General features: G+C 40.1%; 1 protein-coding gene across 1 annotated transcript in view; it reads left to right on the top strand.

Annotated features, from left to right (window-relative positions):
• The window catches only part of LOC110372022 (TATA-binding protein-associated factor 172), a 48,938-nt gene extending 28,847 nt beyond the window's left edge, over window positions 1-20,091 (top strand). The window contains exons 8-34 of the mRNA XM_064037520.1: window positions 4,427-4,635; window positions 4,816-4,911; window positions 5,029-5,205; window positions 5,633-5,895; window positions 6,170-6,446; window positions 6,817-6,960; window positions 7,664-7,823; window positions 8,235-8,320; window positions 8,673-8,813; window positions 9,034-9,170; window positions 9,445-9,541; window positions 9,853-9,995; window positions 10,373-10,591; window positions 10,903-11,024; window positions 11,274-11,404; window positions 11,834-11,981; window positions 12,240-12,475; window positions 12,619-12,751; window positions 13,110-13,345; window positions 13,816-13,996; window positions 14,445-14,740; window positions 15,026-15,199; window positions 15,633-15,806; window positions 16,273-16,421; window positions 16,810-17,068; window positions 17,652-17,827; window positions 18,235-20,091. Coding sequence (XP_063893590.1) covers window positions 4,427-4,635; window positions 4,816-4,911; window positions 5,029-5,205; window positions 5,633-5,895; window positions 6,170-6,446; window positions 6,817-6,960; window positions 7,664-7,823; window positions 8,235-8,320; window positions 8,673-8,813; window positions 9,034-9,170; window positions 9,445-9,541; window positions 9,853-9,995; window positions 10,373-10,591; window positions 10,903-11,024; window positions 11,274-11,404; window positions 11,834-11,981; window positions 12,240-12,475; window positions 12,619-12,751; window positions 13,110-13,345; window positions 13,816-13,996; window positions 14,445-14,740; window positions 15,026-15,199; window positions 15,633-15,806; window positions 16,273-16,421; window positions 16,810-17,068; window positions 17,652-17,827; window positions 18,235-18,496 — 4,826 coding nt within the window. The 3' untranslated portion in view covers window positions 18,497-20,091. The remainder of the gene's footprint in view (window positions 1-4,426; window positions 4,636-4,815; window positions 4,912-5,028; window positions 5,206-5,632; window positions 5,896-6,169; window positions 6,447-6,816; window positions 6,961-7,663; window positions 7,824-8,234; window positions 8,321-8,672; window positions 8,814-9,033; window positions 9,171-9,444; window positions 9,542-9,852; window positions 9,996-10,372; window positions 10,592-10,902; window positions 11,025-11,273; window positions 11,405-11,833; window positions 11,982-12,239; window positions 12,476-12,618; window positions 12,752-13,109; window positions 13,346-13,815; window positions 13,997-14,444; window positions 14,741-15,025; window positions 15,200-15,632; window positions 15,807-16,272; window positions 16,422-16,809; window positions 17,069-17,651; window positions 17,828-18,234) is intronic.
• Window positions 20,092-20,825: the final 734 nt, after the last annotated feature.

The raw sequence follows: 20,825 nt of genomic DNA, 5'->3' as shown, positions 1-20,825 counted from the left end.
CGCTAAACTCTTCACACTACTCTAAGGACTTGCTCCTTGCTTCTTGAGATAGAAAGTAGGAAATTTTCTTGATTTGAATGGCCAAATAATTGACAGGCTGTACGCCGTTCTGTATAAAAACAAACTATGTGACGAATAGCTAAGCGAAACCAGCTAGACTAAAAAAAACTTAAAATAACCGTATAAATTAACGAGACAACAATAGATTACCGACATAATTGGATAATTAATAGTAATCAATCATTATAAAAGCGTCGGGAGTTACAAACAATAAAGAAAAGTTAGATACCATGCATGATGGACGATTATATTAATTACATGGTTATTTTAATAATATAAACGCGAATTTTACTTGATGTGAAAGTAAGACAGCTGAAGGCATAGAAAACGGTCTGGAGAAGATAACATTACAGGTTATTTTACATACAAACAAAGCTTGTAATTGAATTACCAAAAGATTGGGTGTTAATTGGGTGTTAAAAAGTCGTGGTGGCCTAGTGAAAAAGTCGTGGTGGCCTAGTGGGTAAAGGACCAACCTCAAGTACGAGGGCGCGGGTTCGATCCCAGGTCAGGCAAGTACCAATGCAACTTTTCTAAGTTTGTATGTACTTTCTAAGTATAGCTTAGACACCAATGACTGTGTTTTCGGATGGCACGTTAAACTGTAGGTCCCGGCTGTCATTGAACATCCTTGGCAGTCGTTACGGGTAGTCAGAAGCCAGTAAGTCTGACACCAGTCTAACCAAGGGGTATCGGGTTGCCCGGGTTACTGGGTTGAGGAGGTCAGATAGGCAGTCGCTTCTTGTAAAGCACTGGTACTCAGCTGAATCCGGTTAGACTGGAAGCCGACCCCAACATAGTTGGGAAAAGGCTCGGAGGATGATGGGTGTTAATTTTAGTTTGTTCTGAAAAGGCTCCGAAACTACCGAACCTATTTCAAAAACTCTTTCATTGCTGGAAAGCTACATTCTTTCTGAGTAACATAGGCTATATTTTATTCGGTTAAGGGCAGTCGTTCCCACGGGATACGGGTGAAACCGCGGGAAAACGGCTTGTATTGGATATTCGCAGGTGCTGGACTGGTTGCAAATTGTCAATTGTGCTGATGAATAGCAAACGTGAACCTATAAATAAACTAAACGAGGGATCCTTGCTGACTTGGGGTCGGATGTCAGTCTTAATGCAACTGAATACAGGCACCGCTTTGTGACTGTATTCCTGCTGTGTGACCTCCGAGCGAAATTGTTAATAGGGTTGAACTGCAACCTTATTGTGACTATTATTGTGAAGTTTTCAATTTATTTCTTGGATGGAGTTGACGATGGAGGTCTCTTGCATAGCCGTTTGTAATTTAGGAAGACCAGGTTACTTTGGAATTTGTTGGGATCAGTGCAGACTCTTATCGTTATCTGCCTACCCTTTTCTCAACTATTTTGGGGTCGGCTTCTACGTAAGGCTGCCTTTTAAGTTCTGTCGTTTGCTAACCTATCGCGATTATTTAAAAAAATACATATGCCATTTTCATCTTTTTGAATTTACAATTCGAAAACCAAAGATTTTTTTTAAATTGGTCGAATAGTTTTATTGTATTGTCTATTCAAACGTGACAAGTCAGTTTTCAAAATGGAAATGTCTATGGAATATTTACGTGTGATAATTTTCTACAACTTTAAAAGGGGATTTTCGCCCCTTCAGCGCTTTGAGGAGATTAGTTCCGTATTTAATGATGTAGCACCATGCTTTAAGATTGTAGAACGCTGATATTTAGAATTTCAACGTAAGCACTCTAGCTTCGGTGACAGGCCACGTGAGGGTCGTCCAAAAACCGCCATGACGCAAGTTTATATCGAGGCTGTGCGGCAGCTAATCCTCGCAGACGGACATGTCACATACAGTGAAATAGAGGCATCCGTGGGCATTTTAGGGACCACAGTCAAAAATATCCTACACGAAGAACTTCGCGTAAGATAGATGATCTCTCCTTGGATACCACATTTTCTTAGCGAGCCAAAATACAGCCCGAGTAAGTTGGTGACATCAAACTCTGCAGTGATTCAACCGAGGAGAGTCAGAGCAGGTCTATGATATAGTTAGTGGTAACAAGTCCTGGATATACGCCTACGATCCGGATTCTAAGCAGCAGTCAGATGTCTAGGTCTTCCAAGACGAGCCAAAAACCGACCAAAGTCGTACGCTCGCAAAGCACTTTAAAAAAAATGCTTGCCTCGTTTTTGGCAAATTGTGATCATGTCGCCATTGTTGTACTAAAATATCGCGAGACGGTTACCGCTGACTCGTATTGGCTATGTGCGCGACGGTGGCGACGCGTAGCGTTTACAACATTTGCGGAAGCTGTCAAATAATAACCATGTAAACATTATAATTTTCTTTGCTAATATAAATAAAACCAAAGATTAAAATAGTGTTGTTGACATTATTTAAGTGCAATTTATTCAATAGTTTTACTGTAAAATGAATATAATGATAAAAACCGGGTTTGAAACATCCGCATTTGTTTCCAATTTCTGCCGTGTTGTGCGCTGCGGTCGTTATTGTCCGCCGCTACTCGCTTTGCACATAGCCAATACCACTGTTTGTTTGTCAAAAGACATCACCGAATTTAGAAAAAATAATCCAAGACGTCAAATGATACTGCACCAAGACAATGCAAGTTCGCACACCGCCTGCCAAACAAAGATGTTTTTGAGTTCCCAAAATGTTAAAATATTGGATCATCCACCTTATAGCTCTAACTTAAGCACTAATGATTTTATTACAATCCCTAAAATTAAGAAAATTCTTTGTGGTCTACCTTTCAGCACACCTGAAGAAGCTGTTGACGTATACAAATCGGCCGTTTTGACTACCCCCACTTTGGAATGGAATAAATATTTAAAATCTGGTTTGAACGCATGCAAAAGTGCATTAATCATCGCTGAATATTCTTAAAAAAATAACAAACGGTAATAACCTATTGGATTATCTATACTTATTTCAAACGACAAAACTTAAAAGGCAGCCCTCGTATCTAACCAGTATTATACAAAGGACGACTGACCGACTTAAGCCAGGAAGAGACATTACAAAATAGCAATTGTTATATAATCATATTTACTGCACCAGATTTATATAACATACGAAGTATCTACCGTTGACAACCCTTATTAATATTGCAACGGAACGATACGATATTTATATCCTAAGGTTATTCCAGTTGCCACTCAATTAGAACAGACTCCACTCTTCCTACAAGGCCACCCAGTCTATATAACAATACCTACATATTTATATCTACATAGCGATGTTTTGACGCGTAACCACAAAACAGCTGTCATACGGAACTTTCTAAGGAGGTGTGCCGTCTAGACTACCTTGTCGCTATCGGCAGACAATGATAAAGGTTACAAGTACTGGTAAAGAGGTAGTTAATTGAATGAGTGGAAAACACGTTACGTTAATTAGTGAGACACGTCATTGTTGCGTAATGTTGGTTAAAAAGATATCTATTTATTTGATGATAGGTACTAAATAAGTATTTGAGGATGATTATTTTATTGCACGACTACTCATAAATCCTTCTACATGTATTGATGAAAACCGTATGAAAATCGGTTCAATAATTTCTAAGCATATCGAGAACAGGTACACAGATGCCGAGGAAGACTTCGTTTGTGGCTTCGTTCTGTAATTATGTAGTGACATTCGTTGCCAATGCTCATTATTTTACACGATTTAAAAACTATAATGTATCACCTACGTAGGTACCTATATCAAATTCACATATCGTACAGTAGACTGCACATCAGTGGTAACTGTCATGCACCTTAACTCAATAGTAATAAGTACGATTTTCCTATAAAACTGTTACCACAGACCTGAAGTTGACTGTACAAGTGCATCGTACCTCCTTAGATTAGCAATTGACCGCGAGATTGGCAGTGTAAAGTGTGCAGGCTACAATTGATCGCGTGATCCATCCGACCCAGTTACATTGGTTACGCCCACCCACTTCATTAGGACCTATTAACTGTTTACTGCCATTTGTGCTAGCTATTATGCAGTTTGTAACTGTTACGATTGTCATTTTTGTAGGTACTTTGTACGTAATATTGATGCATCGCAATGGAACTTAGCAATTACTCCTCTTTTGTACGATGTTATGTTCCTCAGCTTTTGCTAATCAATATCTAGGTGATGAATATAGGACTAGTTTTTTTCCAAACTAAGTTGGGGTCGGCTTATATTTCGTTCCATAACCTCGCTTTAAAAAAAAAGATTTCGGTTTATATACTGTCGACTTGATTAACGCTCAATCCCTCTCTGTGTGAGAGGAGGCCTGTGCCCAGCAGTGGCAGCATATTCCGAACGAAATTTTTATCGTCACTTTATGTACTCATTATGAAAAAATCTTGTCTTGTCCCCACAGTTGAAAGCAACGCACCAACGCCGGATTGTTCCGGTTCTTGGGGGGAGTGCACACGCTGGCCCCTGGAGGCCTGGGCGGGGGCCCTACAGGCACAACTGTTCAGTGCGGCCTGGGAAGCGCGGCATGGGGCCGCCAGCGCGTTGAGAGAACTGCTCCGAGCTAGGATCGTTAGTTCCGCGGGACATGATGCCAATATGACGAAGGAAGAGGTTAGTGGTGATTTTGGCTTTTGTTTTCATACTAAACTAGCGACAAAGGGACTGAAAAAGCCTCTTTTTTATACTGTGTAGTTACATATTGATGACCAGTCTCAGTTTCTTCATCCAGTGTTAGTCTTTCTCCAAGAAGTTGGATCTATTTAGAAAATTACTTTTTTGTTATTCTTGCAGATGGATCAAGCACATCAAGAATGGCTAGAGGACATGGCTCTTCGGCTATTATGTGTGCTTGCTCTAGATCGGTTTGGAGACTTCGTGTCCGATCAGGTAATTTATTCGTACTTACTGGGCTTAATATTTCCAGGTTTCAGTTAAGACATTCATTCATTTTGCCTTTCATGTCTTATTTATATAATTTTCTTTAACTGTCATCGTTTCTCGCAGGTAGTAGCGCCAGTCCGAGAGACCTGCGCACAGACGCTAGGCGTGGCTCTGGCGCAGCTGTCGGCCGAGCGAGCGAGACGCGTGGCGGCGCTGCTGGCGGCTCTCTCCGCGCATCACCAGTGGGAGGCACGGCATGGAGCACTACTGGGGTTCAAGTACTTGCTGGCCGCGAGACAGGTGGGGACCTGAGTAACCATTGAGGAATCGTGATGAAAATTGTTGTTAAGGAAAATTTGATTTGAAAGTCGGCGTCAATTAAAAAGGCCTATATTTACACATTGGGAGATTTCCGATATAATCCTATTAGATATATTCCGTTGCCTAACTGACAATAAAAAATAATACTGACATTACTGACTGCACGATAGTTCTTCGATACAAAATATTACAAACGGTTTGTAATAAAAAAAATCGAAAATTGAAATTGCTGTGGTCTTTTTATCTTGCGTGTTTGTTAAATGAAGGAAACGGTAACAATTACTGCACAAAAACATTTTGGTAAAGACTTAAATATTCTGTCTGTCTATATTACACGGAGATATACTTCACAACACAAACACAAACTTCTATTTTTATTATTTAAAACATTTTAAAATTCTATTAGGAAGTGGCCTGCGAGAGCGGCGCTCTAGAACACCTCATCCGTGGCCTCGACGACTGCGCAGAGGACGTATCAGCCGTCGCAGCCGGGGCCCTGGCCCCCGCCGCCGCGGCGCTGGCGGCCCGCCGGGCCCATGCCGTGCGGCCCGTGGTCACAAGGCTCTGGATACTGCTGGCTGATCAAGATGATTTGGCTTCACCTGCGAACTCTTATATGGCATTGTTGGCTGCGTTAATGGCGTTGCCTGAACCGGCTAGTTTGTTGCAGTAAGTTTATTTTTATATGGATTATCAGATGATTTTATTGGCAAAATCAAATAGCAATTAGTTTAAAATTAAAACACTTCTTTCTAATGATTCAATTATATAATCAGCAGCAGGATGGTAAAAACGATTGATTTAAAAAAAAGTGAATCAATTATGATCTTTCACTAACTTAATTGGCATGTTAAATTAAATTAGTTATTGCTAATTATGCACAACTTCAAACCTTAATTTTTTTCTGCTTTCTAAATGAATAATAATATCTATTCTTTCACAGTCCAATCGACCTAGCTGACGTCCTGCCCCGCCTATGGCCGTACCTCGACCACTCAACCAGTTCAGTCCGGAAAGCTACTCTTCAAACACTTCGGACCCTCACCCGGCCTCTAGTCACGACACACAACGGTGACGTCACCAACGGCGGCAGTGACGTCACAAACGGTCACGACCAGTATCTAAGCTGGACGCCCGAGCTGCTGCAGGAAGCCATGAGACATATCTACCAGAGGGTGCTGTTTGAGCACGTGCACGACATACAGGAGATTGCAGTACAGGTAACATATACGAAAGAACGAGTGAGACGTCTCCAGAACAGTTCAACCTTTTTAATCCGAATTAAAAATATAAGGATGAAAAAGATTTCCATCATAATTTTTATTTATTGAAACATGCAATCTTTTAATGAATTAACACGTATGACGCAAAAAGGAGGCATTTTTACATTTTTTACCACCCCTAAGGCCGTTTGTCCACCGCTGCCGTCACCGACAACGAGATGACGGCGCCGATGAGAAGAGGTGAAGAGTGGCCTTCTTGAGAGCTGTCTTTGTGTATTTTTTTAACGTTAAAAAAATTCTGATTTTCAGCATTTCATCATGTCGATTCATTTGTTTTAGTTTTTATTTTTTCCCTATTTTGTTTCAGGTGTGGGAAAACTTCCTGAAGTACGCGTCGTTAGGAGTGATCCTCCTGGCGGCGTGTCCCATGCTGGCCACGTGGCTGTGTCTGGCCATGCAGCCCGCGCGGCTGCCCGTCGACGCCGCACTGCTGTTACACCCACCGCCTAAGGTAAGGGGTACATAAGAGAATACATAGAGGAAGTCTGTAATGGTGAATGTGGGGAAGTAGTATATAGGGTTAATATATAAAGTAGTATCAGAGTAGTACAAAAGGATAAAACTGGAAGGAGGATAGAAGTATATTGAGAGTGTCTACGCCGGAACGCAACCCGAGTGAAACGGAACGGCTACGCGGGGCGACGTGTGCGGGGGGGGGGGTTCCGGTGAACTGAACTACCATTTTTTCTCTGGAACAAACCGCATCGTTATTTTACGAAATATTGTTGTTTTAGTAATTATTGTGGAAATATAAGCGTTAAATCATATGAGGTCGGTTTCATTTACCGCCCAAACAGAGAGTAAATAGAGATAGTGCTCAATAAAGGACATAAAGAGAGTACATAAAAAGAAAGAAGTGTCAGTATTAACAAGTAAATTAGGGTTGTGGGCATCCACAGTAAATATACTACTGAAGATTCGCCATTGATGCGACATTAGGAGAAATCCTGTTAGCAGAGCCTCCCTTGTTAATATGCACGTTTCCAAAGAGCGAGCACTCTCGTGAGGCATATGCCGCCCGAAGCAGCTCGGTTAGTGAGACAAGAAGCTACCATGTCTGACGTGCTCTAGAGGTTACTCTTCTCGCCCGGCGAATGTTTTGGGAGCCAGCTCCCTTTGTATCTACGCACCTAATCATTAGTTTTGTTGTACAGGAGCGTCGCACCCGCACCACGTCGCAGTCTCTCGACGGGCCGGTACCGGCGGAGCTGCGGCCCACCCGTGCATGGTTCGTGGGCGGCAGCGAGTCCGCGCCCTGCGCCGCTAGAGACGCCAACGTTATGCGCGCGAGGTGCCGGGCTGCACATATACTGGGTAAGGCATTCGGTCATTCTAGTAGTGCTTAAGGTAGTAAATAATAGAAGGAAGTGACTTTGTGTTCGTGACTGTGATAAATCTGGGTAATGTTGGAAAATATTATTAATGGAGAATGGAGCTCATATGTGGGAAAACCACGAGTGTGCGGGGGTTTCTAAGAGCACTCCGCTCATATCGTAAGGACAACAATGACATTCTTATTTCGTTCGTCACTGTAAACACGTAGACGCCATACCAAAGCAAAACATTCTATTTTTTTATTGTTCCAAAACACATAGCTTTGACTATGTGCATGTGAGTAATCATCTTGTGACTTATTTAGTCAAAGTATTTATTAGAACTTTTGAACATGAATAAATTAAAGTTGTGTCACTTTTTATATAAATTCCATGTATTGTTTATTACCAGGTTACCTGTCGTGCTACCTGGTACAACCTGCACCTGGTATAGAGTACAAAGCTGAAGATGAGAGCCCCATAGACTGTTATGTTAAGGTTAGTACAGAAGAGTATTTAGCATTGAAAATCCTCTAGTATTATTATTTAAATCAAACATCATATCATAAAATTCAATACTGAAATAATATTGACTAGCTGTTTCTTTCCCGCAAATCCCCTCTCGACTCGAGGGAACTTCTTCCCGCACAGATAAAATGTAGCTTATATCCTTTCTCAGCCACAAGATTATCTGGGTACCAAGTTATCACTTCAGTAGTTTAGACGTAAAAGCCAGTCGGACAGAGTTACTCTCGAATTTTATGTTATTAGTAATAATTGTTACAATAAATTAACCTACTTCCAAAAAAAAAACGAGGCGGTTTTCAATTCCACTTTGTTCACATTACAGGTAATGGTAGTATACCTGCGGTCAGGCAGTGCGCTACAACGACTGGTGGCGAGTCTGGTTGTGTCGTCGTGGGCGAAGCACACTGTCACGCAGAACAAGTTCCCGCCCAGCATACATACTAACGGACATGTTGAACATAAGGTATGTAGTTTTATATAGACTAGATAACTATGTAACTACACTATAGCAGAAAGTACTAAGACTGTATAAGACATCATTCATGATAGCCAAATGTGGCCAAGATTTTGGTTCGCTTCTATTTTTGACTTGATAGAAAATACAAAGGTTAATAACACGGCGTTCTTGCGCCGTTATACAAGTATCAAATGTGATATTAAAAAACGAATAAAACTATTTACAGGAAGAAGAAAGCGAGCCACAAAACAGTGAAGACGAGAGTCCTATATCAAGGCTAGCGCCGCCGCTACTCACGAGTACATTACACACGGCGTTGAACCAAGCTCTCTACTACGACGAGGTGGCGCTCAATTGTAATAGGTGGGTTACTAATGTATTCATTTAATAGATCAATTGGCCAGCCAGAAGAATCAATTTTACTACATCTTTACACATACACCAAAGACAAAAAACATGTAATTTTTTAATGATTTACCAACACTATTTTTCTAAAATAAAAACATGACTATGCAAACTGGTTATGTATTGATACCGATTTTTTATTTCACTAAAGTAGATAAATAAAAAAACTACCTTTATAGTTCTTTCCTTTTTAAATAAATGAGTTATAAGAAACCTTATCTGTGTATTCCAGGATATTACAAGAGGCTCGAGATTTACACGCGATGATGAAACATTACAAGTTACCCATTGATGGGGAAGAATTAAGCAATATATTGAGGCTAGAACAGGTAATATTTTTTTGTTTACTAATAAGAGTTTTCTATCTTCAAAGTCTATTTGCCTATCAATAAAAAATACGTTTTATATAAGAATTCCCTCGGACCCTTGGGAACTACTTCTCATACCGGGATAAAATCTAGCTTATGGCTATAGCTTTCGTGGATAAATAATATAATACACTGGAATATTCTTTCAATAGACCAGGTAGCCCCTGCTATAAGCGAGTTCACGCAGACAAACATACACAATCTTTAGCTTTCTAATACAAAAAATTATAGATTCTACCATATTCTCATACTAACTAATGTTCAATTCCCAGGTAGGTTACCTAACGACGGTATCTCAGCCATTAGTGGCGGCGATGAAATTGAAACGCGCGGCACAATCATTGGAGGAGAGACGGAAAAACTTGCAGACTGCCGTCAATCTGTGCACTATTGAGCAGGGATCGCTTAATGTGTCGTAAGTATAATTATTTATTAATGGAGATCATTTTAGTAAAAAAAAAACTGACTTCCAAAAACACTAAAAACAGAATTAAAAATATTTACTCGCGGGAAATACAGTACACAGCAAAGTTTCATTGTTTCACACTTTGTTACTGTATACATTTTTTCAAAGTCCTATAATAATTTTAGGCTTTCCCAATACACAACTGAACTAAAAGAAAGAATAACTATTATTCGCATAAAAAAGACGCACATCAGATAACAAAAAGTACAGAAGGAAATAAAAAAGGAATTAAGTTAACCCACAAAAGAAAAAAAAAACTGTATTGAAACTCGCACTGTTCTATTCCATGATAATGCACAATTCAATATTCTTCGTGTTTCTTCCAGTGTCCAAGCAGCGTTAGCAGGAGCCTGTGCAAACCTACACTTATTACCAGAAAAACTGAACCCCGTAGTCCGACCGCTGATGGAGAGCATCAAGAAGGAACCTTCGGAGGAACTGCAGCAGAACTCGGCGGAAACCCTCGCCGCGCTACTGTCGCAGCTGGTCAATAGAGAGCCTTGTCCGAATAATAAGGTGTTGGTTAATCTGAAGGCGTTTTTGAGGTGAGTCTGTTTTTTGGTGCGAAGTTTACTTGTGTATTTCAATTAAATACAAAACTGTTTTTGATTATTGTTCCTTTATGGTGTTGTTGTAGCACACGTGGCAACTTGAAAACGGATCGTAAGCCCGTATTTATCTATTGTTCCGAGGCGAGACGATTATGTTACGATTCCCATTAGTGTAAGGATTTCCATTCAAATGACATTGAACTTGAGTTAATACGGTGACGATGCCTTTCGGTGTTCATACGCCTCTTAAATAAACGTTTATGAAAACTCTTTGTAAAAAAACTTAATTTATTGACATTTTATAGATGTGATCCAGAATACACGCCGCGTATTTCGCTGGAAAGTACAGAGGAAGCGAATGGCGACTCCGGGAGTGGGGACAGTGGACACGAGGGAAAGGGGGAACAGGTCTCGCATGGACCTGCTAGTGAGTAGTTTTGACTGATTTAAATAGATGTATAAATGATATACATAATATAACTATATTGTAACAGCCTTGTTGCAAAAACTTTTGAACACTTGTCTAAAAAAAATGTTTTGATTAGATGATAGTTTCAACGACCGTTTTCAATATCCTATCTATTTTTTAACGTTAACGTTGATGTTGTCGGTGAATTTGAGCCTAAGAAGATTACTTGATAAATACATAGTTAACCATTCCTTATTTATCCACCAGTGGACAAGCACAGCGGCATTTTAACACTATGGGAGCAGCAGCGCTGCGCAGACCGCACGGCGCCGCGGCGCGGGCGCCCGCCCGCACACGCCGCGCTCAACATCGACCAGCTGCTGCCGCATGAGGATGAGGTAATACTTTCACACTTTATTTGTTTTTATGGGCTGAGAATTAGGTCCTATGACACCGTAACACGACGTACAGATAGATGATAGTAGATGATAGACGACGTAGATGATATAGATTGAGAAAGTGATTAAAAAATATAGCTGCTAAAAATTGAGTTGCATATATCAGCAGAGCATTTTACCTACCTACATCCATAAAGCACAGCATTACATTACATAAAAACACACTATTAGTGCTGAACAGGAATTTGCTTAGGTACAACATTTATATAAAAAAACGTCAACGTAAAACAATCGGTTTCAGGTATTTAATTTCACAATTAATCTAATTATGATAAGAGTTTAGTTTTCTCATTCTGACCTGTAAAAAAATTAACAATCTGTTATAAAATGTACTTTAATGCAACATTAATATAATGTCATTGTACACAGGCTCGAAAATTACTAAGGATACAGCGACGCGGGGCTACGTTAGCTCTAACAAGTTTAGCTACGTACTTCGGAGACGAGTTACCAGAAAAATTACCTAAATTATGGGAATTCATCACCGAACCACTTGAGAGGGTTTTAACTGATAGTGGTAAGTTCAGCATCATAGTAGTAAAACTACGATATGTATTAGTTAAAAACATAATTTCGATTTGTGCTATAGTGCTCTTAGGCTGAATTAGATACTAAAAAGTCACGAAAATTGTTGATTTCCAACTCACTTTCCAAAAAGGATTAGGTTCACAATTGGGTTGTTACTTTTAATTTTTCTTATCAATGAACGAACTATAGCTTGGTGCAAGTCGCAATAGATTATACCCCACATATTAATGTACCATCTTTCCCACAGAACTAGAACAACAAGAATGCAGTGCAGCCGAAGAAATCATCAGCCGGCTACAACTATTTGAAGCCGTCTGCAGTTCCCTATCTACCTCCCTTCGGCCGAGACTCGCTAACTGCGGGCGGGCGGCCACGGCACTGACTCGCAGTAACTATACGGCGTTACGGCATATGGCGGCGAGGGCTTTGGCGGCAATGTGCAGGAGTGGGTACCCGGGGGTTATGCATACTGTTATAGATGAGGTGAGTATTTAGAGAAATATGATAGTCACCTACAAATAGTGAGACCTATAACCTATAAGACCTATGCCTGCAGTGCATTTTAAGGCTTGCATCCACTTTATATTCTTTTGACTTAAAATGAATAACGTATTTATTTATTGCAGTTAATACCAGCACTAAGTGACGTGCGCAGTGACAGAGTGCGGTGCGGCGCGGCGGAGGCTCTCGCGCGGGTCGTGGACGCCTTACAGTTGCAAATCGTGCCTTATATCGTGCTGCTTGTTGTACCGTTATTAGGTGAGAAGGGAATATTGTGAAACAGGAATATAAGAGGCCAAAATGCCTTTCAAATATTATTATTAAAACCAAATGAGGTTAAACAGTTCAAATCTTTTCGCCATTTTGCATACAGTATCTTAACGTAAGCGTGTCGTATTTCGCCTTTAAGATTTATTTAAATCGTCATCTATAATATAATTGTTTAATATAATAGAAATACTATCTACCCGTTTGAAAGAACGTAGTAGCTTGTTGTGTTGGCGTCATTACCTTTCCGTGCTGTGTTTACCTACAGGACTGGTTTACATAAAGCTTTAAGTATATCCCGACACTTCATAAATCTGTACAATATAATAACCCACTTTATTATCCCCAGGACGCATGAGTGACCACTGCGAGGCAGTCCGCATAATGTCGACGCGCTGCTTCGCGTCCCTCATACAGCTGATGCCGCTGGACGGCGCCGCCGCCGAGCCGCCCGACCTCGCGCCCGACCTGCGGCTGCGCAGGCATCACGACAAGCTCTTCCTTGAACAGCTCTTCAACCCTAAGACTATTAAGGATTATAAGATCCCTGTGCCAGTGTCGGCTGAGCTTAGGAGTTATCAACAGGTGGGAATTACTTTACACAAATGCTATAAATAGAAAGATTTGACTGTATATTTGAATAACTGAAAAAAATACTGAACCGAAGCTTTTTTGAGAGCTGAAAGAATGAAAATTTTGTTGGATACTGTTCGTCACAGTGCTGCACAATTAAACACACCCGTGGAATCCCACCGTTACACTTAACCTTCAAGGAACATCACATAGCACGATGCTTACTCTTACATGCGCGTGCCCTTACGCGTGTAAATACTTCATAGACATTCGTAATCGCTACGCCGTAGCGGCCTGGATCGTGTAGCTGCTACGTATGCTACGGGATTGGATCTTACGGCGGTAGTCTACCGTTCGGCTGCCCACGAAAGAGACGAGACGTGGACGAAAACTCGTAGCGGCCACAATGACATCACGCTCGATCCACGAGCGATCATCGAGAATAACGCTTTTTTTTTTGCTAAATGTAAAATTTCTTCCAGGCTGGAGTAAACTGGCTGCGGTTCCTATACGAGTACAAGCTACACGGGGTGCTATGCGACGACATGGGTCTCGGCAAGACGCTGCAGTCCATCGTGGTGGTGGCCGGCAGCCACTGGGAGCGCGGCCGGTGTAACGCGCCCGCGCTGCCCTCGCTCGTCGTCTGCCCGCCCACGCTCACTGGTATGTTACATACGAAAATAAAATAAACCATAAAAAAAACATAAAGGTCACCTAAAAAATCCTCCAGAATAAGAGTACTTTGTTGACATTATTTAGTACTACATTCACCACCTACAGTTAGTGGCAGCCAGGAAAACCTCTTGTCTCCTCGACCATCATCTCCCGAGCGAGCCTCTTCCCAACTATGTTAGGGCTTCCAGTCTAACCGGATTCAGCTGAGTACCAGCGCTTTACAACGAGCGGTTGCCTATCTGACCTCCTCAACCCAATCAACTCTACTGTCCCCTCGACCGGCTATCAAAAAAAATACCCTGTTACCTTTACATATTTTCATAATTTCTTATTCTAAAATCTAACTTGCATATTCATATGCATGCAAGATAAGATCCTGATATAATCTTTATTAAGTTGTTTTAACAAAAAACTATAATAGTAATTTTTATTCCAGGCCACTGGGTATTCGAAGTGAACAAATTCATCCCATCAAAATTCCTAAAACCTCTCCAATACGTAGGCATACCTTACGAACGGGAGCGATTACGTCATCACGTGAAGAATTACAACTTTATCGTAGCGTCTTACGATATTGTGAGAAAAGATATCGACTTCTTCAGCAAGATCAAGTGGAACTACTGTATATTGGATGAAGGGCATGTTATTAAGAATGGAAAGACCAAAGTTTTTAAGGCGATTAAGCAAGTTGTTGCGAATCATAGGCTGATTTTGTCGGGGACGCCGATACAGGTAACTATTGTTGTTTACACACAATTTATGTGAGTTTTTTAAAACCTAACTTTGATATTTTTTACACATTAAGTAAAGAAAACCCATTATCACTGTTATTCAAAGTTGAATTGGATTTCTGTATACATTTCTCGTCATCACCATCTCAACTGTAAATTATTCCGGCAATGTCGATGTGGCTTTGGCCGGTCCTTTACCATTTGAACATGGTATATCAATCTCTTTCTGATACGATCATGAGCAATTATTCCGAGCCAAATCACAATATCCTTTTTTAAATTCCAGAACAACGTGCTAGAGCTATGGTCGCTATTCGACTTCTTAATGCCCGGGCTCCTGGGCACGGAGCGTCAGTTCACGGCGCGGTACTCGCGGCCCATCCTCGCGGCGCGCGACGCCAAAGCCACGCCGCACCAGCTGCAGGCCGGCGCACTCGCCTGCGAAGCTCTGCACAGACAGGTATGTGCTACTACCATCAGCTCTCGAGCCTTGCCCCAACTATGTTGGGGACGGCTTCCAGTCTAACCAGATGCAGCTGAGTACCAGTGCTTTACAAGGAGCAACTGCCTATCTGACCTTCTTAACCCAGTATAATACCCAACATAATACCCTTGGAACCTACAATTTAACGTGCCATCCGAAACATAGTCATTGGCGTCCAAGATATAATAAGAAACTACATAAAAATATAGAAAACTTGTTATGATCATAATTAATGAATGAGAAATAGTTCTATGTTGATCATATGTTGTTCTATGTCATGCACACTTAAAAAATATTTTTAATAAAAATTAAACCACTATGATATGAACGAAAAAGCTCGAAAGATCACTCTTATTTACCAACCAATATCCTCCAACATACCATTTACTTACTAAGTCTTTTTCTCCAGGTGTTACCATTCCTCCTTCGTCGAGTCAAAGAGGACGTGCTCAAGGAACTACCTCCTAAGATAACGCAGGACTACTACTGCGAGCTGAGTCCGTTACAGCGGCGGTTGTACGAAGACTTGTCGAAGGAACATATGCCGCACGGCATTACCTCGCATCATACGCATGTGTTCCAGGTGAGGATCATTTTAAAACAAAATTGTTAAGGCATTTATTTACCTATGTATGTATTTACCTATGTATGGCTTTCGATTTTTACCTATGTACTTCTAAAAAAGGAGGAGGTGGTTGTTTGTTCTTGCGTATCTCTGCCTTCTTACGACCGATTTTTTAGAATGAGATTTGTATTTCGTTATATTTTGCTATAAAATTAACCGAATGCTTAACTGAATGTTTTATTGAAATTTCAAAGTGTGTCGAATTGTTTTGTGACAATTCAAAACTGTTAATTGTAAAAATACTGTAGTCGTCTTAACTTTAGTGGTGGAAAACAAACCTTGGTCCTCCATAAAAAAAAAAAAAACTACAAGAATGAGAGTATTGAATGGAGAAGTCAACATCTTTGCCAGTCCTACAGCTACGTATCATCTCATGCATTCCCATCAGTCAGCCAACACCTCTTAACGTCACGATTATTCCCAGGCCCTCCACTACCTCCAGAACGTATGCAATCACCCGAAGCTGGTGCTCACAGCCGAGCACCCCGAGGCTCGCGCCATCGCCCGCAAGTTGCAGGAACAGCACTCTTCACTGGACGATATACATCATTCTGCCAAGTTGCCTGCACTCAAGTAAGTCACCTATATAACTTTATATAATAGGTAAAGAGAACGAAATTTCTTCACACACAAGCTTTAAAATAACTCATAATTTGGCTAGTGTTTTGACTTCCAGTCTAACTAGATGTAGATGAATAACCATGTTTCACATGGAGCAACAGCCTTTTTGACCTCCTCAAACCTCTTACCTGGGTGCATCATACGAAAGTGTCCTTTTTGGAGATGGGATATACTACAAATGATGTTCTCTGTCGAAATCGTGCAGGACTGGCAGATGGTCGAATATATCAGTATCTTAGACAAAATCCACCCATATTTCTTATAGGTACATAGTCCTTCTGCATAACCCAGCTATACTCCATAGAAATTTTTAAATATGCTAACAACATCTCCTCCACAGACAACTACTCCTAGACTGCGGCATCGGCACCCCCACGGCTGACGAGGAGCCCGAAGCCATCGTGTCCCAGCACCGCGCCCTCATCTTCTGCCAGCTCAAGAAGATGCTAGACATCGTCGAGAACGACTTGTTGAAGCGCCATCTGCCGGCCGTCACGTACCTGCGGCTGGACGGCAGTGTGCCGCCGCATCAAAGACATGCTATTGTGACGAGGTTCAACAATGACGTGTCTATTGATTTGTTGCTGCTTACCACTGCGGTAAGTACGAGTTTCTACTAGAATAGTAGTAGAGATCGACTTGTTGAAGCGCCATCTACCGGCCGTCACGTACCTGCGGCTGGACGGCAGTGTACCGCCGCATCAGAGACATGCGATCGTAACGAGATTCAACAATGACGTGTCTATTGATCTGCTGTTGCTTACTACTGCGGTGAGAACTTTTTGCTAGAATAATACTTGTATTCCATTTGAGTAGACAAGCATATGATAAAGATAAACCTTCTAGACAGATAAATAAACTAATGATTAATCTGTATTTAAAACTAGTTTATCCCGCGAACTTCGTATCGTTTAAACCTTCCCTGGACCTCTACGAACTTTTAAAACTAAAATAAGCCAAATCAATCCAGCCATTCTCGTTTTAGTTAGACTAACGAACAGCAACTCATTTTTATATATAAGTAAGATTATTATTTTATTTATGTTGATTTTTTGTTTTTATAATGAGTTTTTAAATAAAAAATCATATTAAGATTGTTTATATTTTATTAAGTTAACATTTTCAGGGAAAACATACTCTTTTCATACTAATTTCACCACTAACCAACCAATTCCTTCACAGGTGGGCGGCCTAGGTCTGAACTTAACAGGAGCCGACACGGTAATATTCGTAGAACACGACTGGAACCCCATGAAGGACTTACAAGCGATGGACCGAGCACATCGCATCGGACAGAAGAAGGTCGTCAATGTATACCGACTCATTACTCGGGATACGCTCGAGGAGAAGATTATGGGGTGAGGAATTTTGAATGTTTTTTTTTACATAGTAAGCTTGTAATTTAAATAATTGGATATTCTTGTATGGGAGCTCATCACAGTTAACTTCTAAGCTTCAGAGAATAAAACAAACAGAACAAAATGTGGCGGATTTTTATAACCTATTTATCTGTTGATCAGGATCAGTCTAATCTCTAATCGCAAAACAATGGTTTATATAAATAATCCGTAATAAGACAAAGCTAAACATTTTTCTGCTATTTATTGCGAAAGGGGTCATCAGGGATTTCAATATTGTTTTTTGACGAAATTATTTTGATTGTAGTTTATTAACCAAAATTATTAGAGAAAAAGTTATGTATTGATAACATATGGAAGAAATTAGAAGTAGTGTTACTATTATTAATTTACTTCTTTTTCCACAGCCTACAAAAATTCAAGCTGCTAACGGCGAACACGGTTATCAGCAGCGAGAATGCTGCCATGGAAACCATGGGCACAGACCAGCTACTAGACCTCTTCAACCTATCAAGCAGCAACAGTGCTCCTCAATCACAACAGCAGCCCGGCCCGTCCGGCATGAAATCCGTACTAGAGACCCTACCAGACCTCTGGGACGATAAACAATATGAAGAAGAGTATGACATGACTAATTTCATCAAAGGACTCAATAAAATGACCACCTAGCATCTAGAACTGCCGCTTCCATCGACAAAATTCTTCTCACTTTTCAATAAACATGTAGGCCATTATGGATAAATTCTTCAGTATGAAAATTTTGAAAATATGTCTACTAAAGCGTTAGTTACTTCGTTAATTAGTAATAAGGCTTAGAATGTGTTCTCTGATGTTAAAATGTAGGCGATTTGTACAATGTATTTTGTTAGGCTGTGGCCTCACTGATGGTTTTAAGGTAAGGAACTGCTTATAAATTGAAAAGCGACAGCTGTCTATATTGGGTTAAAATAGCTGCTTAAAGTAATGCTACTAAGTCAGTGAGGCCGTACACCTAAGACCTTCCTTCAAAGTGTAGACAAAAGTATAAACTTCGACTATCTTACAAAGTCTTGCTTCGAAGGCCGGTCGCTATGTTTGAAGAGGCTGACCCGTTTTAGTAGATTTAATATAGTTGTAGACACAGACAGCTTTAGTAAGTTGCCTTAGTAAATGTTCTATGAATCTTGTATTTCTTATATTTTGTGTAGTTGTTAGACGTAGGGTCACATACCATTTCATTATCATCATTTTGAACAGTAGAACATATAGTTAGCATTTATGATTGTTTTTTGTAACTAAGGCAATGTTAGAGTACTATCTGTCGGTACGAAAATGGTCAATTACATGTCACGCTTTTAAAAATGTAAAGAAAGACACTTATATGATACTATATTCACGTAAAATTACTATTTATAGAAATAAGCAGGGCTTATCATTCATCCGTCACTTACTATAGTTCGCTTGCAGCAAGTATAAACGAAGACAAGTTTTTCCAAGCTTTATTAAGAGAAAGATTTATGCATGAGCTTTCATGCAAGTGTGATGTTACTAAAAAATGCAAAGAAAACATCAATTAAATTAGTTTTAAATAGGTTCAAATACTTTCCTGAGGTTCAAATACAATTAAAAAACATGTTATCATTACATCATCTAGTTATTTACGAAAGAAAATTAATATATTAGCTACAACTTGTATATTAGGTGAGCAAACCAAATTACTTTAGATGTTAAACGATTGTAATCTACATCACTGATCCATGCTTATTATTGTTAAAACTATATTTATTTACTCATTACTTACGTAAACGTTTCAGTAGTGTGTTTCTGTAAGCTGTTCAAATGTAAGGTTCCTCTTGTAAGAAATTACCTCAATGACTTGATTTTTCTCTACGATTGAATAGTTAATTTATTATTGTAGCATTGTAAGGAACAGTCATGCTGCTTTAGTCATTTTTGTAGTGTTAGTGAGGCGCGCCGATGCTCGCATGTTTAATTTTTAGTTTGGTTTGAATGATTCTGTTTGCTGTTTTGTACCTGCTCAATATAAAACAACGGTAACGAAAGATGTGTTATGTTTCGTCTAAAATTGCATTTTAACACATTTTCAGTGTATTGAAACATGCAGAAAAGTATTGCTGTTGTCAGGGATATTTTTGTTTTCTGTGTCCATTTATTTTGTTGTGTGGACGTTTTCTGTGTGAAATCACACGTACTTCCAGTCTATAAATTGATGTAGTTTAATCTATGTTTGTCTGTCTGGATAAAAATAAAGATTTTTTTAATAATTTGTGTATTTATTCGTGACCTGTCGCCTATATTTGCTTCCTAGATGGTGAAATTTCGAAAAAATCAATTTCAGATCACTGACTCACTCTATAGTGGGTCTATACAACTACCTATTTCATCTTTGTGACTCACGTAAAGAGCTATAAGATAAATAGAGGATACAAAGTTAGATAAATGATTGGGGCCTTGTTACCATTTTGAAGAATAAAGATCCACTAGTTAAAATTGTTGGTCTCGGGTCTGGTACAGTGGTTAATTAGGGTACTATTCATTCTTCAACCTATGCCCTCTACCACTATATGACTATAAAAATCATAAGCCGAAAATGCTCCGCCGCGTCTGAGGCTTTTTTTTTGCAATTAACTCAAAAACATCCTTGGCAGTCGTTACGGGTAGTCAGAAGCCAGTAAGTCTGACACCAGGCTAACCAAGGGGTATTGGGTTGCCCGGGTAACAGATAGGCAGTCGCTCCTTGTAAAGCGCTGGTACTCAGCGGAATCCGGTTAGACTGGAAGCCGACCCCAACATAGTTGGGAAAAGGCTCGGGAGATGATGATGAACTCAAGAACTACTGAAACTACATTCGACTTCCCCCAAGATAAAGGCATTCATGAGAATGGTTTAGATTTAAAATCATATCACTAATTTCGTGTGAGTGGATTGCCGTTTGAAGACATGGGATTACGAATTTAAATCAAGAGAGGCGCGAAGTCATATTTTTGTTCTCTAGACC

This window comes from Helicoverpa armigera, chromosome 2, assembly GCF_030705265.1.
Source record: "Helicoverpa armigera isolate CAAS_96S chromosome 2, ASM3070526v1, whole genome shotgun sequence".
NCBI lineage: Eukaryota > Metazoa > Arthropoda > Insecta > Lepidoptera > Noctuidae > Helicoverpa > Helicoverpa armigera.
Note: the sequence above shows the minus strand (reverse complement) of the source record. Positions and strands in the feature narration are given on the sequence as shown.